Genomic DNA, 22491 nt, shown 5'->3' on the forward strand with positions numbered 1-22491 from the left:
CACAAAAAAAGGTATAGTGCATTCATGTCAACCTTTAAAATTTTTTAATCAAGAATTGATTAATTTAAATGTTTAGTTAACTAATGTTTAGTTAAACTAACTGAAATGTTTAGTTGCTCGTATCGGACTAAATATTTTTTGGGATTAATAAAATTTTTTTCTCACAAGACGAATAAAACGTCTTAAAGAGGTTCGTCTATTAGTCAAAAGTCAACTTGGTTAGAGTCTTAATTTTTTTATATGATTTACATAAACACTTTACAGAAATATAATCCCAAAAGTTGAGCAATATTAACCGTATAGTTTTTTTGTAATATTATTCAGAAGTTGACCACTTTGAGCCTATCGTCTCATGAGAAACGGTCGCTCTGAGGTAAATGATCACTGATTTAGTACACACTTAGCCAACTTAGAACTCTGAAAAACTAGTATTTGACAGATGAAACATCAAAGATTGCATATAAAAACTTAAAAAATAGAATTTTACCGTATGGATTTAAAGCTTTACTGTCACAAAGTTTACTTTTTACCTCGTAGATCGAATTAGTAATGAGTTAATGACAGACGTTGCCATTGACAACAGCTGATGCGAACCCAACCTTACAAACAGTGTTTAACCACTAATCATGAGTTCACGACACGCAATCATCAATGTATTAATCATTTTAAGTCTTTAGTATTCTTTGACAATTGTTCATATAGGTTTTTATAAATTATTTGTGATTTTTCTTTTACTTTATAATGTTGGATAATAAGTATTTGACAACGATTCCCGAGTCGTTGACGCTCTCATACTTCGGCATATATTTGTTAATATTCTATACACTAATAATTTACGAAGAATATATAGCACATAACTAGCATTCACAATTCATTATACCAATATTGCATATAATTCGGGATCGCTGTAATGACATTATTATTCAATCGCATTTTTGACTTCAGAATGGTAAGTGAACCTCCTTAAAGACGTCTTAAAAAGGTCTTAAAGACGTCTTTTGGTAACGTAATTAACATAATTATATATATCACGATCATTATTAATAAAAACTAATATATGTTTTCATTTAAATCTAGAAATATATTTATATTTATCTGTGTTGCATATTATATTTTTTATATCAATAAGCGAGTGTGATCATCGCCGTTTGTGAAATCGTTCTCACTGCCCTCCTTCTTTTCGACCCCTGCAAAAACGGGAATTACTTTATCTATCTGCGCAAATGATATGGCACACGACCAAAAATGGGATTTCGGCAGCATCCCGCACTCTCCGTCTTTTTCTGTCTCTCTTTCTCTCTCTCTCTCTCTCTCTCTCTCTCTCTCTCTCTCTCTCTCTCTCTCTCTCTCTTTGGATCTCTGCTTCTCCCTTCAATTCTCGTGAATCAAAATCGTCGGTTTTGCGGTAACGACAACACTCGACAATGAAATCGAACCCGTAGCCGTAAACGGACTAATTGCTGGGATAATAATTATTCTCGGAACTGGCCTAGGGCTGGGAGAGACCGATGGAAGAGAGAGAGAAAGAAAGAAAGGGATAGATTATCGTTCGCTTGTGTTTCCGGGGTTATCAGTTCCCGGACATTATTTAGCTGATCATTTGCCAATATTCCCCGAATCCCTTCTCTTGAATTGAATTCGCGATCAATATCGTTCACATCTTTTTCTTCTTTCAGATAGTATTTATAATTGAGATAAGATGATATTTGGATGTAAGACGCTTTAACCCTTATGTCAATACTCGGAATGTGCGACGTTGTTTAATACCCGGGTATATATATATATATAAATATAGTTATTGACTAAATTAATTTATAAATAATTGTTTTGTATTAATTTACCATTCCTATAACCATATTAATGATTTATAAATTAATTTAATCAATAATAACTGTAATAAAACTCATATTTTTAAAAGTGGGTACCCGGGTACCCTGGGTATTAGAATCAAGTAGGTAAACTTCAAGACGATAATTTTTTTACTTCCGGGTATTAAAACAAAAAGTTCATTGCATATTTCGATAGTAAAAAGTTCAAATAGCGAAGATCCGGGCGGTTATAAATAAATTTTCATGCAAACATTAAAAATTTTACCCATATATGCACAGGTGGGTACCCGGGTATTGACATAAGGGTTAAACATAATTCGGTTTTCTTTCTCTTATTGCTTTGCGCGGATAACTTGGCGTCTCTATATAAGCTTTATAAAATATTTTGTTACACATAATAGTGGATGAATAGAGTAGCCTATACACTACTATTTATAAATAAATATATAAATAAAAACAAAATAAAACAAGGAAACACACACACACACACACAAATAAGTAATAAGATAATAAAGCAAAAGGAGAGAGGAGAGTGATTTATCGTCTGACATAATTATAATTACACTTGTTAATTATAACGAAACTATATGTGATTGCTATCCAATCACTTTTCTCTTGTACGAGTTGTATAACGAGAACGTGTATGATAACGTTAATAAACATAATACAGTAAATGCAGAGACATATTTCTATCTATGGCAAAAAATGCACATATAAATTCATGCGAATATTATTGCACAGCCCGACCGCATAAAGGCTTATTTCTATCTACTTGCATTGACTTCTTTAATCAATAAAAATTAAAAGTATAGAAATTAAAACGGAGTTAGGAACATATTTCTAAATATAATTTACTATCATACAGTAGCGACTGTTAAGTTTTTATGAATAATTATCACTATTATTATTAATTAATTCTTATACATTATTACTGCGGCTAATTCAGCACCCGTTTGCTTCGAGCATTGATGCTTTATACCGCGGTTTTATATAAGGTTTTATGTAGGATAAACGGGAATGACAAATCTCTCGTACTAATCAGGTCGAAGTCGTTAACTTCGTTATGGCACGCTAAATCGATTCGTTCGCACGAGTCGGCCGACTCTCGTGCAGATTTGCGCGACACATTTATGGACCGGGACTCGACAAAATAAACGAGGCTGTCGATGAACGAACCAAAACGGGCCCATTATTTCGAGTGTCGTCTCTTCAAGTCCCGCACTCATATGTATTTTCCAACCGGTCAGATCTGTTCGTTGCGCCATTCGCTATGATTTCGCGACGGTCGAATCGAAGAGGCAAAAAAATTATGGAAGTTCCTGCGTTTGTGAATTTTTGACTCGTAAGGAGAACAATGTAATGTATAAGGTAAATGCACCTATTTGCGTCCGTGCACCTATTTGCGTCCAAATCTGATTAAAAACTAATAAAATCAATTAATATCCACACTTATTGATTCATGAAGAATATTTATTCCATTCTATAGACAATATTCTATAATTTCGTCTATTTTAAAATGTGTTTCATTGAAATTAAAAAAATATAACACGGTTTCAATGTTCATAGTGCGCGCCGTGAGTGATCATCTGTGTATACGCGTGCGCTGAGGACAAATTCTTAGTAGATCGGACGGTGAAAGTGACTGTCATTTTTGTCGTTGTTGCGGATCCTGAGAAATAATCACGAGGTAAATCCAAGTGTTTTAAGCAATCCAGCTCCACAAGCTACTCAAAACGTGTGATTTCATCACACGAAAGGTCAGTAAATTATTAATTTCACACAATAGTAGCAAAGCAGCGCAACAACATCCTAATGTTCATGCGTGCGTCTGGTTGCTTCGAATATTCAAAGTAATTGAATCGTCAGTATATTCATGCTAAAAATTGTCGTGAATGATGCAAAAAATATAACTTTTTCGATGTGCACTGTTTTTTTCTGCGGCACAACCTATAAAGTAATATAAGTTTTATCAGAATAATTCAAGTCCACCATAACCTCTGAAGAGCAGACGCAAATGGGGGCCCTACACATTCTGTTTCTATTTGCGACCGAAAACATCCAATACATATTCGTTTTATCCATGACCATGACGGACGCAAAATAGTGCAGTCAAATCGTCCTACTAGTTTGCGTCCTGACGCAAAGGGGGCAACGCAATGGACGCGAATACGTTCGAAAACTAATCAGGCGGACGCAACGACGTACAATGATACCTTCGCGTAATTTTAGAATTTTCCGGTGCAATATGTAGCAATTTGTCAAAACAAAAGCTTTTTTCCATAAAGAAATATATATTTTTCAATCAATAATGATTTTTAATCAAATTGGATTAGATTATACTCGTTTATTGGTCTTTTATTCTGCTATAACCCTTACATGGACGCAAATAGGTGCATTTATAGTCAGATATAGATATGAATTTATTTATCTTATAAAGAAAGTCTTTTACAATGGCATAAAAAAGTTGGTAGAAAGCGTACAGGAACGAAAACTGTATCTCATTATAATGAGAATTAATGCGAAAGGAAAACAGATAAAGAATAACCGAGATTGATTATAATTATTATCATTGTTGTCATTAGTAACGTTAACTTGTATTTCGATTTAATTTATTATTTACTATAATTAATGATATTTACAAAGCGCTCAAGTCTGAAAGCTCAAATAAATAATATTTCAAAATATTGAACGTTATTGCATATGTTAAATATTATAATATATACATAAATTAATTAATTAAATTCTAATTACCCGATGACACTCTGGCAGAATGCCAATTTTCAGCTTAACCGAGAAACTATTCCACAAATGGAGAGTTGAGCTCCACGAAAAAAAAAGGTAAAAGCTCTAATTTTCAAGACACAAATAACAAGATTGAAATTTTCCTTGACAAAAGTTCCTGAGATTTATCATCAATAACGCGGGTTTCCTGAAAGGTTTTTGGACGAGAGTATGTTCGATTCGATTCACCTGGTGCAAATTAGCGTATGAGAACGTTAATTACATCATCGAGCTTCTTCGAATAGCCGGATTGAAGAGGGGAGAGAGGGGAAAAGAGGGGAGGCGAGAGAGAGAGAGAGAAAAAAAGAGGTGAACGAGCCGTCGCAAACCGGCGAGAGATTAAGGTCGATCCACGAAGCCGAGCGAGTCACGAACGTAGAAAGGTACGACGACCTTCGAAAAGGGTCAACGCACCCGCCGCGCCGCGCGGTGCGCCAAGCGTAGTAGGCGAAAGTGAAGTCACGAATTTCGGAGCGGAACGACCGTGAAATGATGCATCGGGGGTGGCGGGAGGGGGCGCGCAGCACGCCCCCGGGGACCCCACTGTCGCGGTTTAGACAATGTTTATTCATTCGAAATCCCGACGAACCGACGACGACGGGACCGCTTCTATTACTATACGCACACGCGTACACGCACTCGCCGATGGTCTCGCCACCGGAAGCTGGAAAAAGGAGGGGAAAGGTATTGCCGCGGAACGGGACATTACCATATCTATTTTAGGTAAAAAAAAATAAGCTGCCGATAGAGACGAATTTCGTGCGGCGTGTCGCGTAGACGTCGATATAGTTGCGTAAGCAGCTGCATCAAATTTTCATGAAGCCGATTTATCGGACTGTCGCAATCGGGGTTTTGCGAATTGTGGAACATTTTGCCTATTGCGGGTTGTTTTGAAGAAAAAATACTTGAAAAATAAAAGAACGAACTAATACTACGTTTACGCAAGCGTTACTTCTGTAGTAACTTACGATAATTTAATCGTTTACGCGAAGTAAATTATCGTAAGCTACTACAAAATCCCGTTTACGCGAAGAAATTCTCGCGTAAACGTAGTATTAGTCCATGGGAAACCTAAGTCCCCTTAATTGAAAATTAATCAACGTTCGGCTTATTTTAATTTGTTTTCTACTTACGTTGTGTCAACGTATTGTGTCCTTAAATTCAATATCTTATATCTATCACCCCTGTTTAACTATAATGTTATGGCTGAAGAAGACTCGGTGTAGTCAAAACGTACCAATTTATTTTTAAGTTAATTATTATTTAACAACTATCGTTGCTCGTTTATTGGCCTTTCATATCAGTATGAAAAATAACGTTAGTATTGGCGAAGATTTTTCTTAGATTCATAGTAAGATTCGCTCAGGGAACAGACGGATATATCCGATTTTCCTGACTTCGCTTTCCCAGAGCTGTAGCGATTTCATAAATATGTCATGAGCTCCCTCGAGACGTACGTCGCTGATCGGTTTAGCGGCCGATAACGAAGTTAACGACCGTCGTGATCTGATTGGGGTTTTACTGATTTTCGTTGTCTCGCCACTTCGCGTCGTCGACGAATTTCTTGGTTATTTCAGGGAGATCTTTGTGCGGCGGGGGGTCGTCGAACGAAATCTTTCGCGAGTGATTCACCTGCCGCCGCAGGGACGTTTTAAAAGTGTTATTGTTAGTTGGCGTCTTTTTGTTTCGTCAGAAACAAGTGACGAACGATCTTTATTGTCTGCAGCGTCGTCTACAATGGCAGCAGAAGTATGCAGTAAGACGTAAGCAGTAAGATATTGACCAACCACAGTCGATTATTCTTGAATTGTAAAAATCCCATTTCAATAACTTACTGCTTACGTCTTATTAGGGGTATTCAAATAAGTTAGAGTTTAACGGTTTGTCAGGTTATGTCGGGTTAAAGTCGGGTAAAAAGTTAATTTTTACACTTTTAACCCAAAGATTAATGTGATAGGCGAGGTAATAGGTTAATGAGACACTTATGTATTTTGCATAACCTTAAAAAGTAGCGCGTCCAAAGTTAATTAATTAACTTTTTACTCGACTTTAACCCGACATAACCTGTCAAACCGTTAAACTTTAACTTATTTGAATACCCCTACTGTATACTCCTCCTGCCATTGTAGACGACGCTTGCGATCTTTTGCAAACCGCGATTGTTACCGCGAGCGATAATATAGCCTTTGTCACAGTCACACACTGATCTTCTTTATGCGCTTATCGCGTACGTGCTTGTTGTAAGAAATAACAAGAAAACTAAAAGCTTTCCCGAACTTTATGATTCCGTTTGGAGATACCAGCTTTTCCTGAGCGTTACGTTATTTCCCGTCGTCGCGCGCGATCGAATGCATTCGGAAAAGCGCATAAAGCGCATAAAACTATGGTAGTTACTCACTCGGCTCGATATCGGGTCGAATTTATTTTATCGGTCGCGGCCCCCTCTCTCGTCGAACAAACGGAAAATAGAATCGCAGTTCGGCGAGCAATCAAATAAATTAAAATTTTTCAAAAAAAAGAGGAAGAGGAAGAGGGGTGTGTGTGTGTGTGTGTGAGAGAGAGAGAGAGAGAGAGAGAGAGAGAAAGAGAGAGAGAGAGAGAGAGAGAGAGAGAGAGAGTCCTCCCAAGCCTCTGAATATTTCATTCTGCGGTGGATTTCAGCCGTCCGATACTTTAAATGACATTATTAACGGGATTATAAATACCGCGTGTAATCATTCAATGTGTTCGCATTAGATTTCCTTTTATATAACTTTCACATTTATATCTTTATACACAGTACTCCTTTTTCCCCTCGACATATGTTTCTTTTTGTTTTATTGATTGCAAATAATATCTATTCGAAAGTTGGTTCGAAACTTTTATCAATAAATAAGACTAAGTTTTTATATTAAGCAATCCGTGTGTTCGCGATTTATTGTTATAACTTCGAACTTCCGATCGAGGGATATTTCGCTTGAAATTCGACAAAGGATACGCGGCGGAGAGAAAGTGTGCGACTTCTGGCGTATTTTAAAAGACGGCAGATGTTCCGCAAAGGGGCTCTCCAAAAAACTGGGCCCCGAACGCGATCCCCGACCACGTGGCGGATGCGATACTACACCTCGAGAGGTAGACGGTGTATCGCTTTTGTATGTACAGGATGTTCAGAAAAGGTAGACAAATTTCAGTACCTCGCGAACATTTTACAGATGTAATAGAATTATCCTCGTATCAGTTGTATATTTGTATATGTAATTATTCTGCATCTCTCTCTCTCTCTCTCTCTCTCTCTCTCTCTCTCTCTCTCTCTCCCTCCCCCGTTGCAGTTCGGAAAAAAGAACGCGAGGAAATTCATTTTAAGCACATTGCGAGATTGTATCCATCTGCGAATCGATCCACAGTTCTCGCTAATTTAAAAATTAAAACCTAATTTTAATTTCGTATAGAATCTGCAATTCTAAATTCCAAAAATCTTTCCTCGGATTCTCAACAAGTTCTTCGAGATGTCGGAGCGCGATCTCCGTAAACTTTGAATGGCAAAAGGAGCAATGTTGCTCCGTACAAGAGATTGATAAAAAGCATATTTTATTTACGCACTTTCGGACGCTATTCGAGATTAAAAATGTTGTGAATCTCCCTTTTACGTCTTAACCTGCCGAATATTATCATTTTAAGTAGGGCTAGTAAGAGGAGAAAAGGGGGAGCCTTCTCTCAAAGCGTGTGCGCGCGACAGGTAAAAAGCGAGCAAGAAAGATACAAGGAAAGGGAGAAAATTATCGATTTCTCACACGCATGCCAATTGCCCGTCTGCACACGAGCGACGAGGAGTTGCCGCGTGTAATTTCCATAAATCTTCCCGAAAATCTAAAGAATATAAAAAATATTCAAACATGAAAATGCATACAAATTTTGAGCAGTCGATAAAAGAAACATGCGACAAAGATTAGACTAGATTAGATTAGATTAGACTAGATAAAAATTTCATCAATAGAACAAAAATAATATTAAACCGAGATTTATTTAGAAATTCTAAGGGCCAGTTTCACAAGTGTCGGTTAACTTTTAATCTTAGATTAACTCACTCTTCGTCTTTTTCTAAGGGGGATGTTAGAAGGAGACGAAGAGTGAGTTAATCTAAGATTAAAAGTTAACCGACACTTGTATGAAACTGGGCCTAATTACTGAAGTTATTAATCGTACGAATTATCATTATAAAAACCGGCGCGAAGCAAATTCCACAAATAACGACATTAAATATCACGTATAAGGAAACCTCAAGGAATGTTGACGAGTAATAAAAAAATTCTAGAAGGATTAGAATTCGTTTTTTCTTTAGGAAAGTTCCGAGTTAGCGTAAGATTCTCGAGTTAAGGACGCGGATGACAATAAAAGTTCTCGAAAGTTGCACGCGTCTGGCATCGCGCCGAGCTCGTATCGCGAGTCAAAGGATTGGCGTCGGTCGGTAGAAAAAACGCTATTAGGGCCGGCAAAAAGGCCGGCGATTGCCGTCTCGGGTTCGCCGCGGTTCTCGGGCGCGCGAAGCTCGACAGCTGCTGTCAGCAGTAGGCTCACCTGCAGCTGCACCTGCGTCCGATCGCCCGCTCGCTCGGCGGTGTGTACTCACCTGCGTCCCGTAAGTAACCCGCGGCGAGCGCGTAACCAGAGTAACGATCGAGTAGAGGCCCCGAGAGAGCACGGAGCAGAGCGAGCGTTTAATAATATCACACTTCCGGCTCCGCGTATTGAGATAGGTCCGCAAAGAGCGGGCGATGAGATGCGGCAAAGGCTGCGCCGCGCCGTCCGAGCGCGGATATTAACGGCGAGACGACTGCCAAAGTCATCGTGTCGTTCGGCGAAATTTATCGTTCATTGATTCCCCTTGCGCGCGCGTGTCAGGCTGACGCACTCGTGTTAATCGACGTGCAACGATGCTCGCGAGACGTGTCGCGCCATATTCATTATACGAACCCCGCGCGTGTATGTGTCCGCGTTGCGCTCAATTGAAAACTGTTACGTATGAAAAAAAGTGTATCGGAGAGAGGCAAGTTAAGATTATAGGCGAGATAAGATTAAAGCGGTAAACTGAATAGTGCATGTAATTAACTAAAGATTAATTAAACAGAAGCAAATTTATTTGATTTAGCTTAAGATCGAGTTTCAAAGAGCGTGCGTTTCCCTTGTATTTAATTCCTTTATATCCAATTTTGCTTATACACTTAATTCAAGTTCGACGAGTTCAATGCGTATACTCTCGAGCTTGTTAATTTCGACTGTCGAGAGTACGAATACGCTTGTCGCAAATGTTAGTCCAAGTCGCAATGAGAAAATGCGTAACGAGGATAGACATGAAAATCCTTTTCCTCGAGAAAATCCTCAAATATGCTGAATTTCGGAACAAACCGTCCGGTCGCGGTTTTTATTCGTCCAACAGACGTAAATCTGTTGAAACGCGGCTTCCTCTTATTTCGATCGCCGCCGGCAAAAGCTCGAAAGCACTTGCCGGGGGGAAAACTCCATTCGCCGCGACGGTTCTTTGCATCAAAGCGAACGCGCTTCTCGACTTCAACTCCCGATGATATTTCCCCCGCCTCGCGGCGGCGAGCTTGCGAGCGAGGGAATACCACGAAGAGGCGTCGTGACGCCGAGAAGAGCTCAGCGCTACGTGTTTATGAGGGATTTTCTTTCGCCTTTCCTGCATTTTTCCGCAGAGCTTCGAATTCCTCTCGCAATTGCTTTTACCTAAAATAAGATATTTACCTAAATATCCCGCGGAACGCTGCTTTCGGTTTTTTATTCATTTTTCGCAAATTCTTAATCTGTTCCATCTAATATTTTAATTGATCCAAATTAATTAATCGTAAATAAATTTATGTTTGAACCAATTTAAATTAGATTGCATTTCATATTGATCGTAGCAAGACAAGATGTTCATAATTGTTTATTTCTACCGTTCAACTTATAATCTTTAAGCTGTCACTTTTAAAATCTTCTTATTCCAAATTTTGTTATAAATCGCAGTTACATACTATGCAATTGGGCGAAAGATACTTTTTGCAAATGTAAATCCTCGAAACGCGAAGATTTTTTTCTCGCCAGTTTCGCTAGAATCGATCTTCCGAATTAGCACAAATACCGGGATGGTATTTACGCTTGCAAGCTCGAGCGCGCGGACGAAAGTTCCGTCCAACTAGTTTAAATTTAACAAGGAGAAACCGCGGCTCTCCGTACGGAAACTGCGAGACGACGTATCGTGGGACTTTGCGCGAGACAGAGAGAACGTTTGCGTAATTATTCCGTGATAGGTTCCCGACTTGAAGTTAGTCGGTTCGCGCAGCGGAGTTCTCAATGTAATATGTCGCGTGTGCTTTGATCATATGCAAAGATATGCGAGTGGAAAATGCGCGGTTTTTATTCCGTACCATCGACATGAATACCATTTCTATGCTCTTAATTCATTTGGCAGTTAGTCAAAATTTTCTAGCTTTCCGTATATTAATTAAAATTAAAAAGATCTTGTTTCACGGCATAATTATTGCCTTGTAGTTTTTTAAAGCATCATGGTTACTTGTCCGAAATTTGTTTTTTTAATTAATTGACTTCTATAAATTCACACACGATATTATTCTAATTTTAATTATTAACTGAATCATTACAATATTGTGTCCAAAGGTCGTAAAATATCTTCAATAGTTTTACTATTTTATTTACTTTATATATATATATATATATATATATATATATATATATTATTTCTTGCTTTTTTTATATTTGAAAAGAGCCTCACTAATTAAATTTTAAATGTTTTGTCCAAAACTCCTGTATCTTTTTACTCATTTTATTATTCTACTTTTATTAATATCATTTATTGCTTTCGTATTTTGTGTTTGAAGAAGCATCATTAATTTTTTAATTTGTCAGTTCCATTTCTCACTTGACATTCTTCTCCTAATTTTTCACTATCTTCCTCAAATTTCTTCAATTAGAATGAATTTAAACAGAGTCGATTCTCTGCGATATCCTAAATCGTTCCCAAAATTTGCGCGAAGGAATTTTCGGGGTTTCACGGCTCGTTTCCGCTTCAATTTTCCATCCTCGGCTTCCGGTAGTGGATCAATTGATATCCTCAGGAGAGGAGAGAGAAAAAGACAGAGAAAGAGAGGGGGAAAGAAGGGAGGTTCGACGAACTACGGCGAAACGTGACCCAGGATCCCCGGTAAGAAAACTGCGGCTACGGGAACATGCTCGTCTCCATTCCGCAGCAACTCTCTCGCCGAGGAAAACGACGGACGAGACGCGAAGAGGCAGAGAGAGAAAGAGAAGAAGAAAGACGAAAGAAAAGAGAGGAACTGGCAGAGAAAAAAGAGGAGGAGGAGGAGGAGGAGGAGGAGAAGATCCGTGGAGCAAAACCGGATGGAACGCCCGGTATATCTAGATGATTCGCCTGCATGCTTCGCTCGGCGCCCTTACGAAACCGGATAGCAGCCCTCCGCGCAGAGATAACTGATCTCTGTACGCTTCGTTTCTCTCTTCCCCCCCTCCCCCACTTAAACCACACGCACACGCCGTTGTTGCACGCGTTGTTGTTAAATATACAACATTACTGTCCGACATTGTAGCTATACTAAAAAATTAAAGACAATTTAATCTCTCCTGCGAGATGCATCGTCGCGCTATCCTCGAACGAATTTAATCGGACACGCATATCGGCAAACATTTACGCAAAGTTAATGTTTGTCGCGAGCCTTTTTCTCTGCAATTCGCCACGCACGTTTAACTTCTGCCCTTTCGCGATGAATATTTCGCGACACACGTACACGTAACATTTGTATATTTTATTCCCTTGCGTCGTTATACGTTCCCATATTCGTCGTTATACGTTTTGAGTCGAGGGATTTACTTTAATCAGTCAATCAATTAGAAATCAATTTTAAAAGAGACAGGGGTAACTCGATCGCTAATTTATTAAATAATACGCACGACTCTCGGCACATACCAAGTATATAAAAAAATAATATTTATGCCCAAGAGGTCGTTATCACGTCGTACGATCGTGATAGGAAGCGATAACGTTCCATTTTCATTATATGCAGAGCGAACGTTGTGTGTGTTCGGGTTAAGAATCAACCTTTTGAACCCTAAGCTCGTTTTCGGCTTCGAAACTATCTATTGTTCCCAAAATAGAATTCCAGAAAAAGACGGGGGCCTCTCTCTCTCTCTCTCTCTCTCTCTCTCTCTCTCTCGACACAGCTCTTTTACCTATATTGTACCTGCGCAACGGCAATATAAACGATAACGACACCGTCGTTTTAAGAGTTACAGAATCAGGGCCCAGAAAGTAGCGCGCGCGAGCGCGCTGCGTTGTATATTTTACAGCGTTGGCGCAATCGATAGGATTCGAGGTCGACCCGATAACCTTTGCTAATGGAGGCTTTCTTGGGGCGCCGCGCGCGAGGAGGAGATGTCAGAATCGTGGGAGCCCACGTGTCGGGGTCAACGGCACGCATAAATGAGCGGCGAACCGATCTGCGAGCTGCGAGACCCTAAGTCGGAACGAAAAAAATCTGTCGCTCCGTCGCGAAAGATTCTTTTATTCCTGTCTCTTATCTCCGTGAAGCTATCAGCCATTTCAAGCGTGCGTGATTGACTGAAAGATGGGATGTACGAAATGACAATCGAAAAGTTGCTGAAACTGGATAACTGTTATTTTGAGTAGGCATGCAGAGCGAAATAAATTGAAACAACAACGATTCGACCTCGGTGAAACGCATACTCCCTCGTCTTTGCCAACCTGCGGTTGGCAGCAGTCGGGAGTGAAAACGTCATCATGCGTAGCGTGAAAAGGCTGTACATTTATACGAGCTTGTATACAAATAAACGTAAAGATATATCTAAACGTATAATGTACATTTTTCTTTTTTTATGTGCCAATTAAACATGGCAATTCTGAAGTAAGTGGGTAATTAAAAGGTCAGTTTGTACATTTTCATTAATTTAATGAAAAGTAGACTGAGCACTTAAGCGACTTGCGCCACAGTAACTTCCTTAATTAACTTAACTTCGGAGAGCTCCTAAAAATAAATCTAGGAACGAGCCTCGAAATCTCGTTTTGTTGAAATGCAACTTATTAAGTTTCTCTTACTATATTATTAAGAGCCACTTTCGCAATTCAGTAACAACCGGTGTTATTTACGGCAAATCGAATTATTAATAAATCGATGAGGTATTTAATCTCAGACAAATGAGGCGGTTTTCTAAAATTTAAAAAAAAATCACGCCTACAAAAATTTAAAATATTATCGCGCATCAACATATCAACAACGATATATGTTTATCACATACCTACATCGACTAAATCTAAAATGATCTGACAATGGTAGTTCGTTTTGCGGTATTCGGCTCCGAATCTCCGTGCGGTTCCATCAGCGTCGAACCCTGAAATTAGTTCGCAAAACAATTGACCAGCTTCCGCGACAAGCCGGACCGACCAAACGGATCGGATCGGATGGGTTGATTGGTCGTCTTTTCCTTTGAACTCCTCTGAAGGATCGAGAATTTCCAACTCGAGTAGCGACAAGCTCTCGAAGTAACACTTTGAGAGTAACGCTCAAAGAGATCGATACGGATAATTATTCAAAAGACCGTTTTGTGATCACGTCGGAATTATTAACGTAACAACGATCCGCAATGTGTAGCTGATTAACTTGAAAAATTTGTATATTAATGTGCCGAGTATTTTAGCATGTCCAAGTCGATCGCGCGCTAATTAGCTGATTAAACCAATATCTCCTTCAACCCATCGAATTAATTAAATGGAATCAAATCAAGACAACTAACAAGCTTGTAAACGATCCGTTTTAGATCACGGACTCTTTCGGGCTTTCTAGCTCCTTCATGCCGAGAAACTCCGATCTCTGGGAGTCTTCGATTAATATTTTAATGATCCCCTCTTTTTGTCAAATTATACCGAAGCGAAATAGATCTCTTCGCGGAAAAGGGGTAAGAGGGCGTAAAGAAAATCTGGTGATCCCATAAATGACGAGGTGACATCGGATTTTCTTAGCGATTTGCATCGTTTTTCTTCTATGACGAACGACGTCACGCGAAACCTCGATATCGCCTGAATGTGCGCGGCGCGGTTGCATGTGCATGGACGAACGCATGCACACGTGTCGGCCGACGACGACAGGGAGGACAAAGATACTCGGCCATCTGCGCTACAACAGCTGCAATGTTGCGACGGATGTACGTGGGAGGGGAAGGGAGGCAGGGTAGACGGGTGTGCGTGTGTCTGTCCGCCGGTACATACGTGCACGAGTAAAGGGGTGCTGCCACTCCCGCTCCCCCGTGCCTCGTTAATCCACTTTCATTATATTTTCGCAATTGGCGCACTTCGGCGTACTCTTTATTTAACTTTCAACCGCCGCGTCGCACGTCAGCCGTTGCACAATTTTACCTCCTTTTTTTCATCTTTTTTCCACGCAACTTTTGTCCCGATTAGAATCGCGCAACCATCTGCGAGTACTGTTCCCCCGGCTGGTAGTTCAACATCCAGTTTAGCAAAATTTGTTTTCGTGGCTGATGATTTTTTCGCTAAATAATGTCAATCTTTCGGAATGGAAATTAATCACAAAAATCGGAAAAGTGATTAATTAAAAAGCTGTGTTCTCTCCGAGGTCTTTCAATCATCGGTTTTCATGTACGAAATACGATACAAAATTAACTTCTCTAATTAGAGCCTACAAAAGCAAACACTTTGTCGCGTGATTGAACAATTGGGCTTATAAATTGCCGTTGATTCTCAAAGAATGCGATTCCCAGAAGAGAGTGCCGGCCGTAAAGGCTGAGAAAGGTCGGTAGAAAACTAAAATATCTACTGTAACACTTGTCGTCGATCGTGCGCGCGATCGAAGAACGCGCCGCGAGACAAAGACCTAAGCTGCGCACAGAACCGAACAGAACGGACCTGTTTCACGACCGGGAGACCTTCGTGCACTCTCTCTCTCTCGCTCCGTCTCTGTCTCTCTCGTGCCCAGGCCGATGCCAGATCTGGTACCCGGGAGACGGGTATCGCCGCGGCTGGTCCAGGTCGCCTCGGGAGGAGGCTGCCGCGAGTCGCTCGAGGCGAAATGCGATGAAGGAGAAACCGACAATGCGCGCGGGATTATTTAACACCCGAGCTGAACCTGGCGGACTCCGGCGAGCTGTCCGACAGACACCTGCGCGAATCACCCGTCGTCCCCTTTCTCGCGTCTTTCGAGTCTGCCAAAGTCTTATTGAAAGATAATAATAGCTCGATTTCCGTTCCATGCTTTGTCAAAATTCGACGATCAGCAACCGGGCGATATTATTTGAATAAATTGATAATCTTGTAATTTTATTCACGCGTTTGTTTCTTCCATCGAGAGGCCTTTCCTAATGACAATAGTAATTTTGTCAGATGTTGATTTCGCTTCGTCACAATCAAAATCTCCCTAATTGCAATCTTATACTGGGAAATTATACCGGTCGCGAAATTATATCGTTTAATGGGTGATGCATTATTCGGGGCTCACGATTCGAATGATTTGATAAAGCAATCCTATTACAAAGCTGCAACGACACCGGACAATGACGCGTCCATAAATCAGTCGATTTATCCAGGACCATATCTATCGGGTGTTGCGATAAAACAATATTGTGCAATTTTCCAATTTTTATAACTTTATCAGGGAAATACCGAAAAACATCTTAAACGATCGCCGTGAACAAACAAATTCGTATTCACAAATCTCTCGTATTACATCTCCCCGCAAATGAATATTTTTAACTGGATACATTTTGAAGATGAAAAACCAAGTATTTATCCGTGCACAAATATGTGTATTAATTGCGTAAGATTGCCAAATACATAAAAGATAAAGTGCAGTGAAATTTCGTACGTAATTTGATTTCATTACTCATGCATTTAAAAATGTATTCGGTCTAATAACATGGCGATACATTTTTGCGTGTAAATACCGGGTGTCGTAAATTAGAGCGCACTAAATATCCCGTTTCTTCAGATTACCTGGACCCGAAACTCAGCCGCCGTTTTTTACACAGCCGCGCGCGTCTTTCCGCCAGCCGCTTTCGCCCGGCCGCCCGGCTCGTGCGATCATAAATATTCATCCCTGGCAATCCTGAACAAACTTTTGCCTTCTCCCGCGGTCGTCTTCTCCGCACGCATATAAATCGATATTGGCATCTATCGGTACCCCCAATCCTGTCCCCTCCTCGTTCCCGCTCGCTTTTCAACAGCCGGAAATGGGTTATCAATTCGGCTCGCGGCCGCTCTTCTTTTTTTTCCCCATTTTCGGCACCCCGTCCGTGTTCTCTCTTCTTTTTTCTCTCGTCACCCCGGTATATTCCACGCAAATCGACCTCGAGATCGCCGCGCTATCTCGACTCGTTAGTTTCTTCGACGGCGCGAATAATTAACGTATATATATATATATATATATATATATATATATACCTTATTAGCGTAAATAAAAAAACTAATTAACGTTAAATTTCCCTCCTACTCCGACAGAATTCTAATTGGGTGAAGCTCGCGTCGCGCCTTTTAGTCCGGTCACCCGTTATAGCAAGCACAGAGTCTATAACCATCAATAACAATCTGGCCTATATTCAAATTTGATAACAATCCGGTATCCCCGGAGGATTCCAATTGCGACATAACATAGTTTACCGCGTCGTCGCGAGTACTCTCGCGTTGTTGTCCGATGAAAAATGTTAATTAACGTTCGAGTGTACGGGGGTATTTGAAATTTGCGCACGGTACGTATTTCAAATCGTCCTTATCGGGTTTCGCGCTCCAATTACCTCGAACAAAGTTCAAAATTCAAATGGGATCGCGCCGACGAAAAAAGAAAGGGAAAAAAAGAACCTCCACAAGGCACTCGACTCCTTCAAAAGGACTGTTCCCAGCAGGCTAGGCGTTCTGGCACGCGTGTGTCTACGTGCGTTTGTGCATGACGGTGTTTGCAACGATATAACTAGCTTTTTCACCTAACGCCAAGTTTTTCCTTAACAAGTACACTTTTTTCATATAGATTATTGCCTCTTTACATGCTGTAAGTATTTAACGTAATATCCATACATAGTACGTAAATTATAATATTTATAGACGATACTTGTACTTTTCTAGAAAAAGCTGTTTTATAATTTTCTTTTTTTTAAGAAACTACAAATTATAATGTATACAAGATAATTTTACAAAACTATGAATTATAACTTGCAACAAGTTCTGCAATCTCGACCCGGCTTCGAGACTCGAGACTAGTCCAGCGGCCGCTCTCCGCGTATCTCATCGGCTTCTCCCTTTGAGAACGTAACGAGGCGTCCGTCGCTGTCGCTTAGGTTTGTTTTTAGAGCATTATCGAGCGCGCGAGTAGCTCGGAGTCGTCGTCGCTCGAAGAAATTTCATTCCGTACGTAATCTCGGTCACGAACGACCTACATCCGCGCGCGTCAAAGTTGCGGCAACATCCAGATAAGGAAGCGGCGCGGCGGCGCGCGGCGGCAAAGTTCGCGCGAAACAAGGGGGTTTCCGAACACAACCGGCGAGTGTATAAGTATATTTCCCGCTGATGGATATGAGGGGGCCGAATTCTTGAAAATCAAGTATCCGACGAAACGGGTCGCGAGAATGTCGTCATCGTCGTCGTCGCTCCTCGACGGAATCTCAAATCATCGCGAGAGACGACGCCCCTCAAATAGAATTCCTTATTAAAGTTTAAGATGTTTGCCCCGATTTCTCAAGGAAATTTGGATTTGGTATACGCGATTTAGGGCAAGTGCCTTGCACGACAATGAAGGATTATATGAATTATATCTGTCCGCTGACGATGACGATTGGAATTGCGAGATTTTTCGATAAATCTTGGACGGGTTTCTTTGCGGAAGAAAAACGCATCTCAGTTTTCTACGTATTATAAATTGTAATTTCACACATGTTTTTCATTACCGCATATTTTGAAATTAGCAAATCTCAACTTATGCATTTATTTAAACGCAGAAAAAATAAAACTTCCTTTTTTACGTTTTTAAGAGATTCAAATTTAATACCAAATTTGCTAAAGTTTTGACAGTTCTTCTATCTACTGTGATTTAATTATTAAAATTATAAATTATAAATTCAAATTGTTAAATAGTATAAAATATTTAGAAAGAGAAGCTCCGCTGTTTTGCTCGAGATCAGTTCACGTTTCGTTGTTGACTGAAGGAATCGAAAGTTCTAGTGCAATTCAAACAGAGTTTTGCAAGTAATAAAAAATATAATTATAATCACATATCGCACAAATATCTGTGTTTGCAGTCTCATATTGACCTTGATTTGATTTATTACGTCTCACGGCTAAAGATATCGTAATACGATGTCACAATACGGTCGGAAAAACAATTCAGTTTTGTAAATCAATAATTTCGTAGCGTCGCGATAATCCGATCTTCAGCAAAAAAGAAAATCCTTCGAAGTTCAAGCAACGAAAAGAAAGAACGAAAGCTCGGTATTTCTTCCAGACAGCCTATGTTTCATTCATCATTTTGTAGCGATTCGGGCAAATCGACCAAAGCAAGCGTGAAAATTTCACATGTTTCGACAAACAAACAGAGAGACAGAGAGAGCGAGAGAGAAAGAGAGAGAGGAATTCGCGTTATCGCGTTAAAGTCGATAAAATTCGGGGTGCTGAAAATAAAGCGGAATCGGAATGGACTTTGACGGGATTCGTTGAGATATAGTGTCCCAGTTTTCCAGAATTCACGTAAATTTCACTTTAGACGGATTGCTTTTATCCGCAAAAATCTCCAACGACTATCGTGAAGGACTTTTCCAAAAGCGCATAATAGTACTTTAATGTAACGACGTTCATAATAGAACTTTATATTATATTATTATAAGTATATTTTGTTAATTTGGCAATATTATCAGGTAAACATTAAAATATAAATGTCTAATGAATATTCAAGCACATATGAATAATAAAATTTGATATTATTATTTCAGGTACTGTTACTTTCAAATCCAGTTATAATTCGTACTCAATGTAAATAGATAGATATACGAAAATATATAACAACACATGTACAAAGCAGAAGCTGCATCAGTAATGTCATTTTTTTTAATTTGTATAATAATTTTATAATTTTGTTGTTATTGTCGCCCGTCCATCGAGCGAAACGGCTCTCATTTGCCTTTATGACTTTATTTATTAATTTGTAGATTTTCAAATTAATATTCAAATATGCACTTTTTTAAAACTTTCATGAATTGACTCTGAAATTCCCGTTAGTTGCACATTGAACATAGTTATACTCTCAATTCCTGATATATAAAACACAACCGGTGTCTAACTATTATTGACGTCAATCAAGAGTCGATAATATTGTCGAACGAAACCGCCGTGTTATAGTATATATTTAGTTATTAAGCGCATATATATGCGTATATAATACACTCATACACGCAGGCAGCATACATGTACGTGAAGCAATGCAATTACCGGCGCGTTTCGCTAATTACATTAGCGTTGCACTCACGTAAGCTGCTTGGGCGAAACGTTTAACGATCTCTCTCTCTCTCTCTCTCTCTCTCTCTCTCTCTCTCTCTCTCTCTCTCTCTCTCTCTCTCTCTCTCCCCCCTCTCTCTCTCCCTCCCTCCCTCCCTCCCTCCCTCCCTCCCTCCCCCTCTCTCTCTCTCTGTCTCTCTCTCCGTGTGAGTATTGGCGGTGGTCTGATTTTCTCGCTCCTGTTTCAAGCTAACATTTCTGCTGCCGTTAATTGCCTTCGGACTATTTTTTTGCAGATTCTTGCAAGTCTTTCGTTGCTTGACGCAAGTGAGCCTCATTTTCTGTGAGATTGTCTCCCAGTTCCTAGCATTTTTGGGTCAAATCTCTTTGGTCATCCTAACCTCACTTCTGGTATCGTCGTGGAATCTTGGTCTTGCCCGAGCCGGGGCGTCCACCCGTTGCGCATGTGCCTGCTTCCTGGTCTGCTCTTTCTACACCTCACTGCTTTTGGGTTGCCTGTCTGCTCTCTATTCGGTGCGTCTGTGCGGTGTGTGCCTGCCCTGGCTAGCGTAGACTGCCTTGCCCGCGCCTGATTGGTTGCTTTGTGATACCGACTGTGAACTCGCAGTATAGCGTGTTGTGTGTCTCCGCCGCGATCCTTGTTGGCGTGGACTGCCTTGCCCTCGCCTGATTGGTTGCTTCGTGATACCGACTGTGAACTCGCAGTATAGCGTGTTGTGTGTCTCCGCCGCGATCCTTGTTGGCGTGGACTGCCTTGCCCTCGCCTGATTGGTCGCTTCTTATTGCCAACTGTGAGATATCATCGTGTTGTGTGCCATGCAGCGCAAACAAACATGCAGCAGATGCTCGAAGTCAATTGCTGGGCAGTTCGTCTCTTGCAGTGAATGCACCAGGGACTTTCACCCTGGTTGCGTCAAAACGTATCTTAACACGAAATCAGCCAGTGCGTGCTGCTTGGCTCGATTACCGACCATGCCGCCGCTACCCATCGACTCTCATGCGCCTCGTGTCGGCGATTGCAAGAATGCTGTCTTGTCGCCGCTTGTGGATGGAGTTCCTCCCCCTGGCGCCCAATCTCTTACCACCAATGCGATGCTTCGATCTATTTTAGCCAGGATGGATGAGTTGGACAAGAGGTTTGCTGACAGGCTTGACGCCGCGTTCGAGAAGTCGGACAAGAAAATCTCCGCATTTATAACTTGTCAGGAGGCGGTAAATGCTGATTTTGCAGATAAGCTTAATCAGCTTCCTGACGTCATCAAACTCGTCGCGGGTCACGGTGATAGGATCGCTGCGTTGGAGGCTCGGAGCTCTGTGCTCCTTGGCTCTCAGGGTGTTGACGCCGCCCTGACTGCTGCGTCGCGTGTCCCCCGAACGTCCGACATTATCGTCTCGGGCATTCCTCACTCTCTAACCTTAACGGCCGATAAATTAGTAACCGGTGTTTTTCATGCGCTCGGGGTGCCTCGCTTGATCTCGGATGTTTTGGAGACGTGTGACGTGGCTGGGCGTGGAGTGTCTGTGTCGCTGGGTGATGCGTCGGGATCGTGTCTGGCCCTTGAGCAGAACCGTCCTGCTAATCGGACGCGATCCTTAATTGTAGCGCTTAAGTCGCGCGAGATCCGCGACCACATCATCCGGGCCGCCCGTGGTAAGCGCCGGCTTGCGGTGGGCGATGTGTTCTCGGGGGGCTTTCCCGGTAGCATTTACATAAATGAACTGCTTCCAGCACAAACGTACAACTTGTTGCGTCGGGCGCGAGCCAGGGCTAAGCAATTCTCTTATAAGCATGTCTAGACCAGAGATGGTCGCATCTTCGTCCGTAAGGCTCAAGGTCAACCCCCTATTTCTATTGATTCTGAGGCCGATCTTGCGGAGCTTCAGTGATCTGTTGCGGCAGATGTGGATCCTCTTGTTTCGCGTGATCGCCTCAGCATTGCTTGCTTTAATGCCTGCTCCCTTCCTGCCCACTTGGAGTCAATCCAGGCCTTCATTGCACTGAACTTCTTTCATATTATCTCGATTACTAAAACCTGGCTTCACTCTCACATCTCCGATGATCTAGTTCGCATTCCTGGATATTATTTGTTGCGTGCTGATAGGGATGGCAGGGAGGGAGGGAGTGTCGCTTGCTACATCCACGACTCGCTGCGAGCGCGTGTTCTCGTGTCGTCTCCTCTCGTCTTCTCGAATGAGCCTGAATTTCTTGTTCTGGATATTCGGGGCGACGATTGTGAGCCTCTCTTGTTCACGTCAATGTACCGTAGACCTAAGGGAAAAAACTTCTGTAAATATGTTGAAGCTCTCACTACATTCATGCATAACTATAAAAATATTATCATTTCAGGTGAT

The 22491-nt window shown here is 41.0% G+C and overlaps 1 protein-coding gene across 3 annotated transcripts in view; it reads right to left on the reverse strand.

Moving 5' to 3' along the window:
• The window catches only part of Nmo (serine/threonine-protein kinase nemo), a 132812-nt gene that overhangs the window by 68424 nt on the left and 41897 nt on the right, over positions 1–22491 (reverse strand). The window contains exon 1 of one of the 3 annotated variants that reach the window (XM_077417234.1): positions 20520–20613. The exons of the other annotated variants lie outside the window; for them this stretch is intronic. Coding sequence (XP_077273360.1) covers positions 20520–20584 — 65 coding nt within the window. The 5' untranslated portion in view covers positions 20585–20613. Of the gene's footprint in view, positions 1–20519; positions 20614–22491 lie in introns of those variants that run through there. 3 annotated transcript variants of the gene reach the window in all.

Source organism: Temnothorax americanus, unplaced genomic scaffold (genome assembly GCF_048541705.1).
Source record: "Temnothorax americanus isolate GAGA-0224 unplaced genomic scaffold, ASM4854170v1 Scaffold48, whole genome shotgun sequence".
In the NCBI taxonomy this organism is placed as follows: domain Eukaryota; kingdom Metazoa; phylum Arthropoda; class Insecta; order Hymenoptera; family Formicidae; genus Temnothorax; species Temnothorax americanus.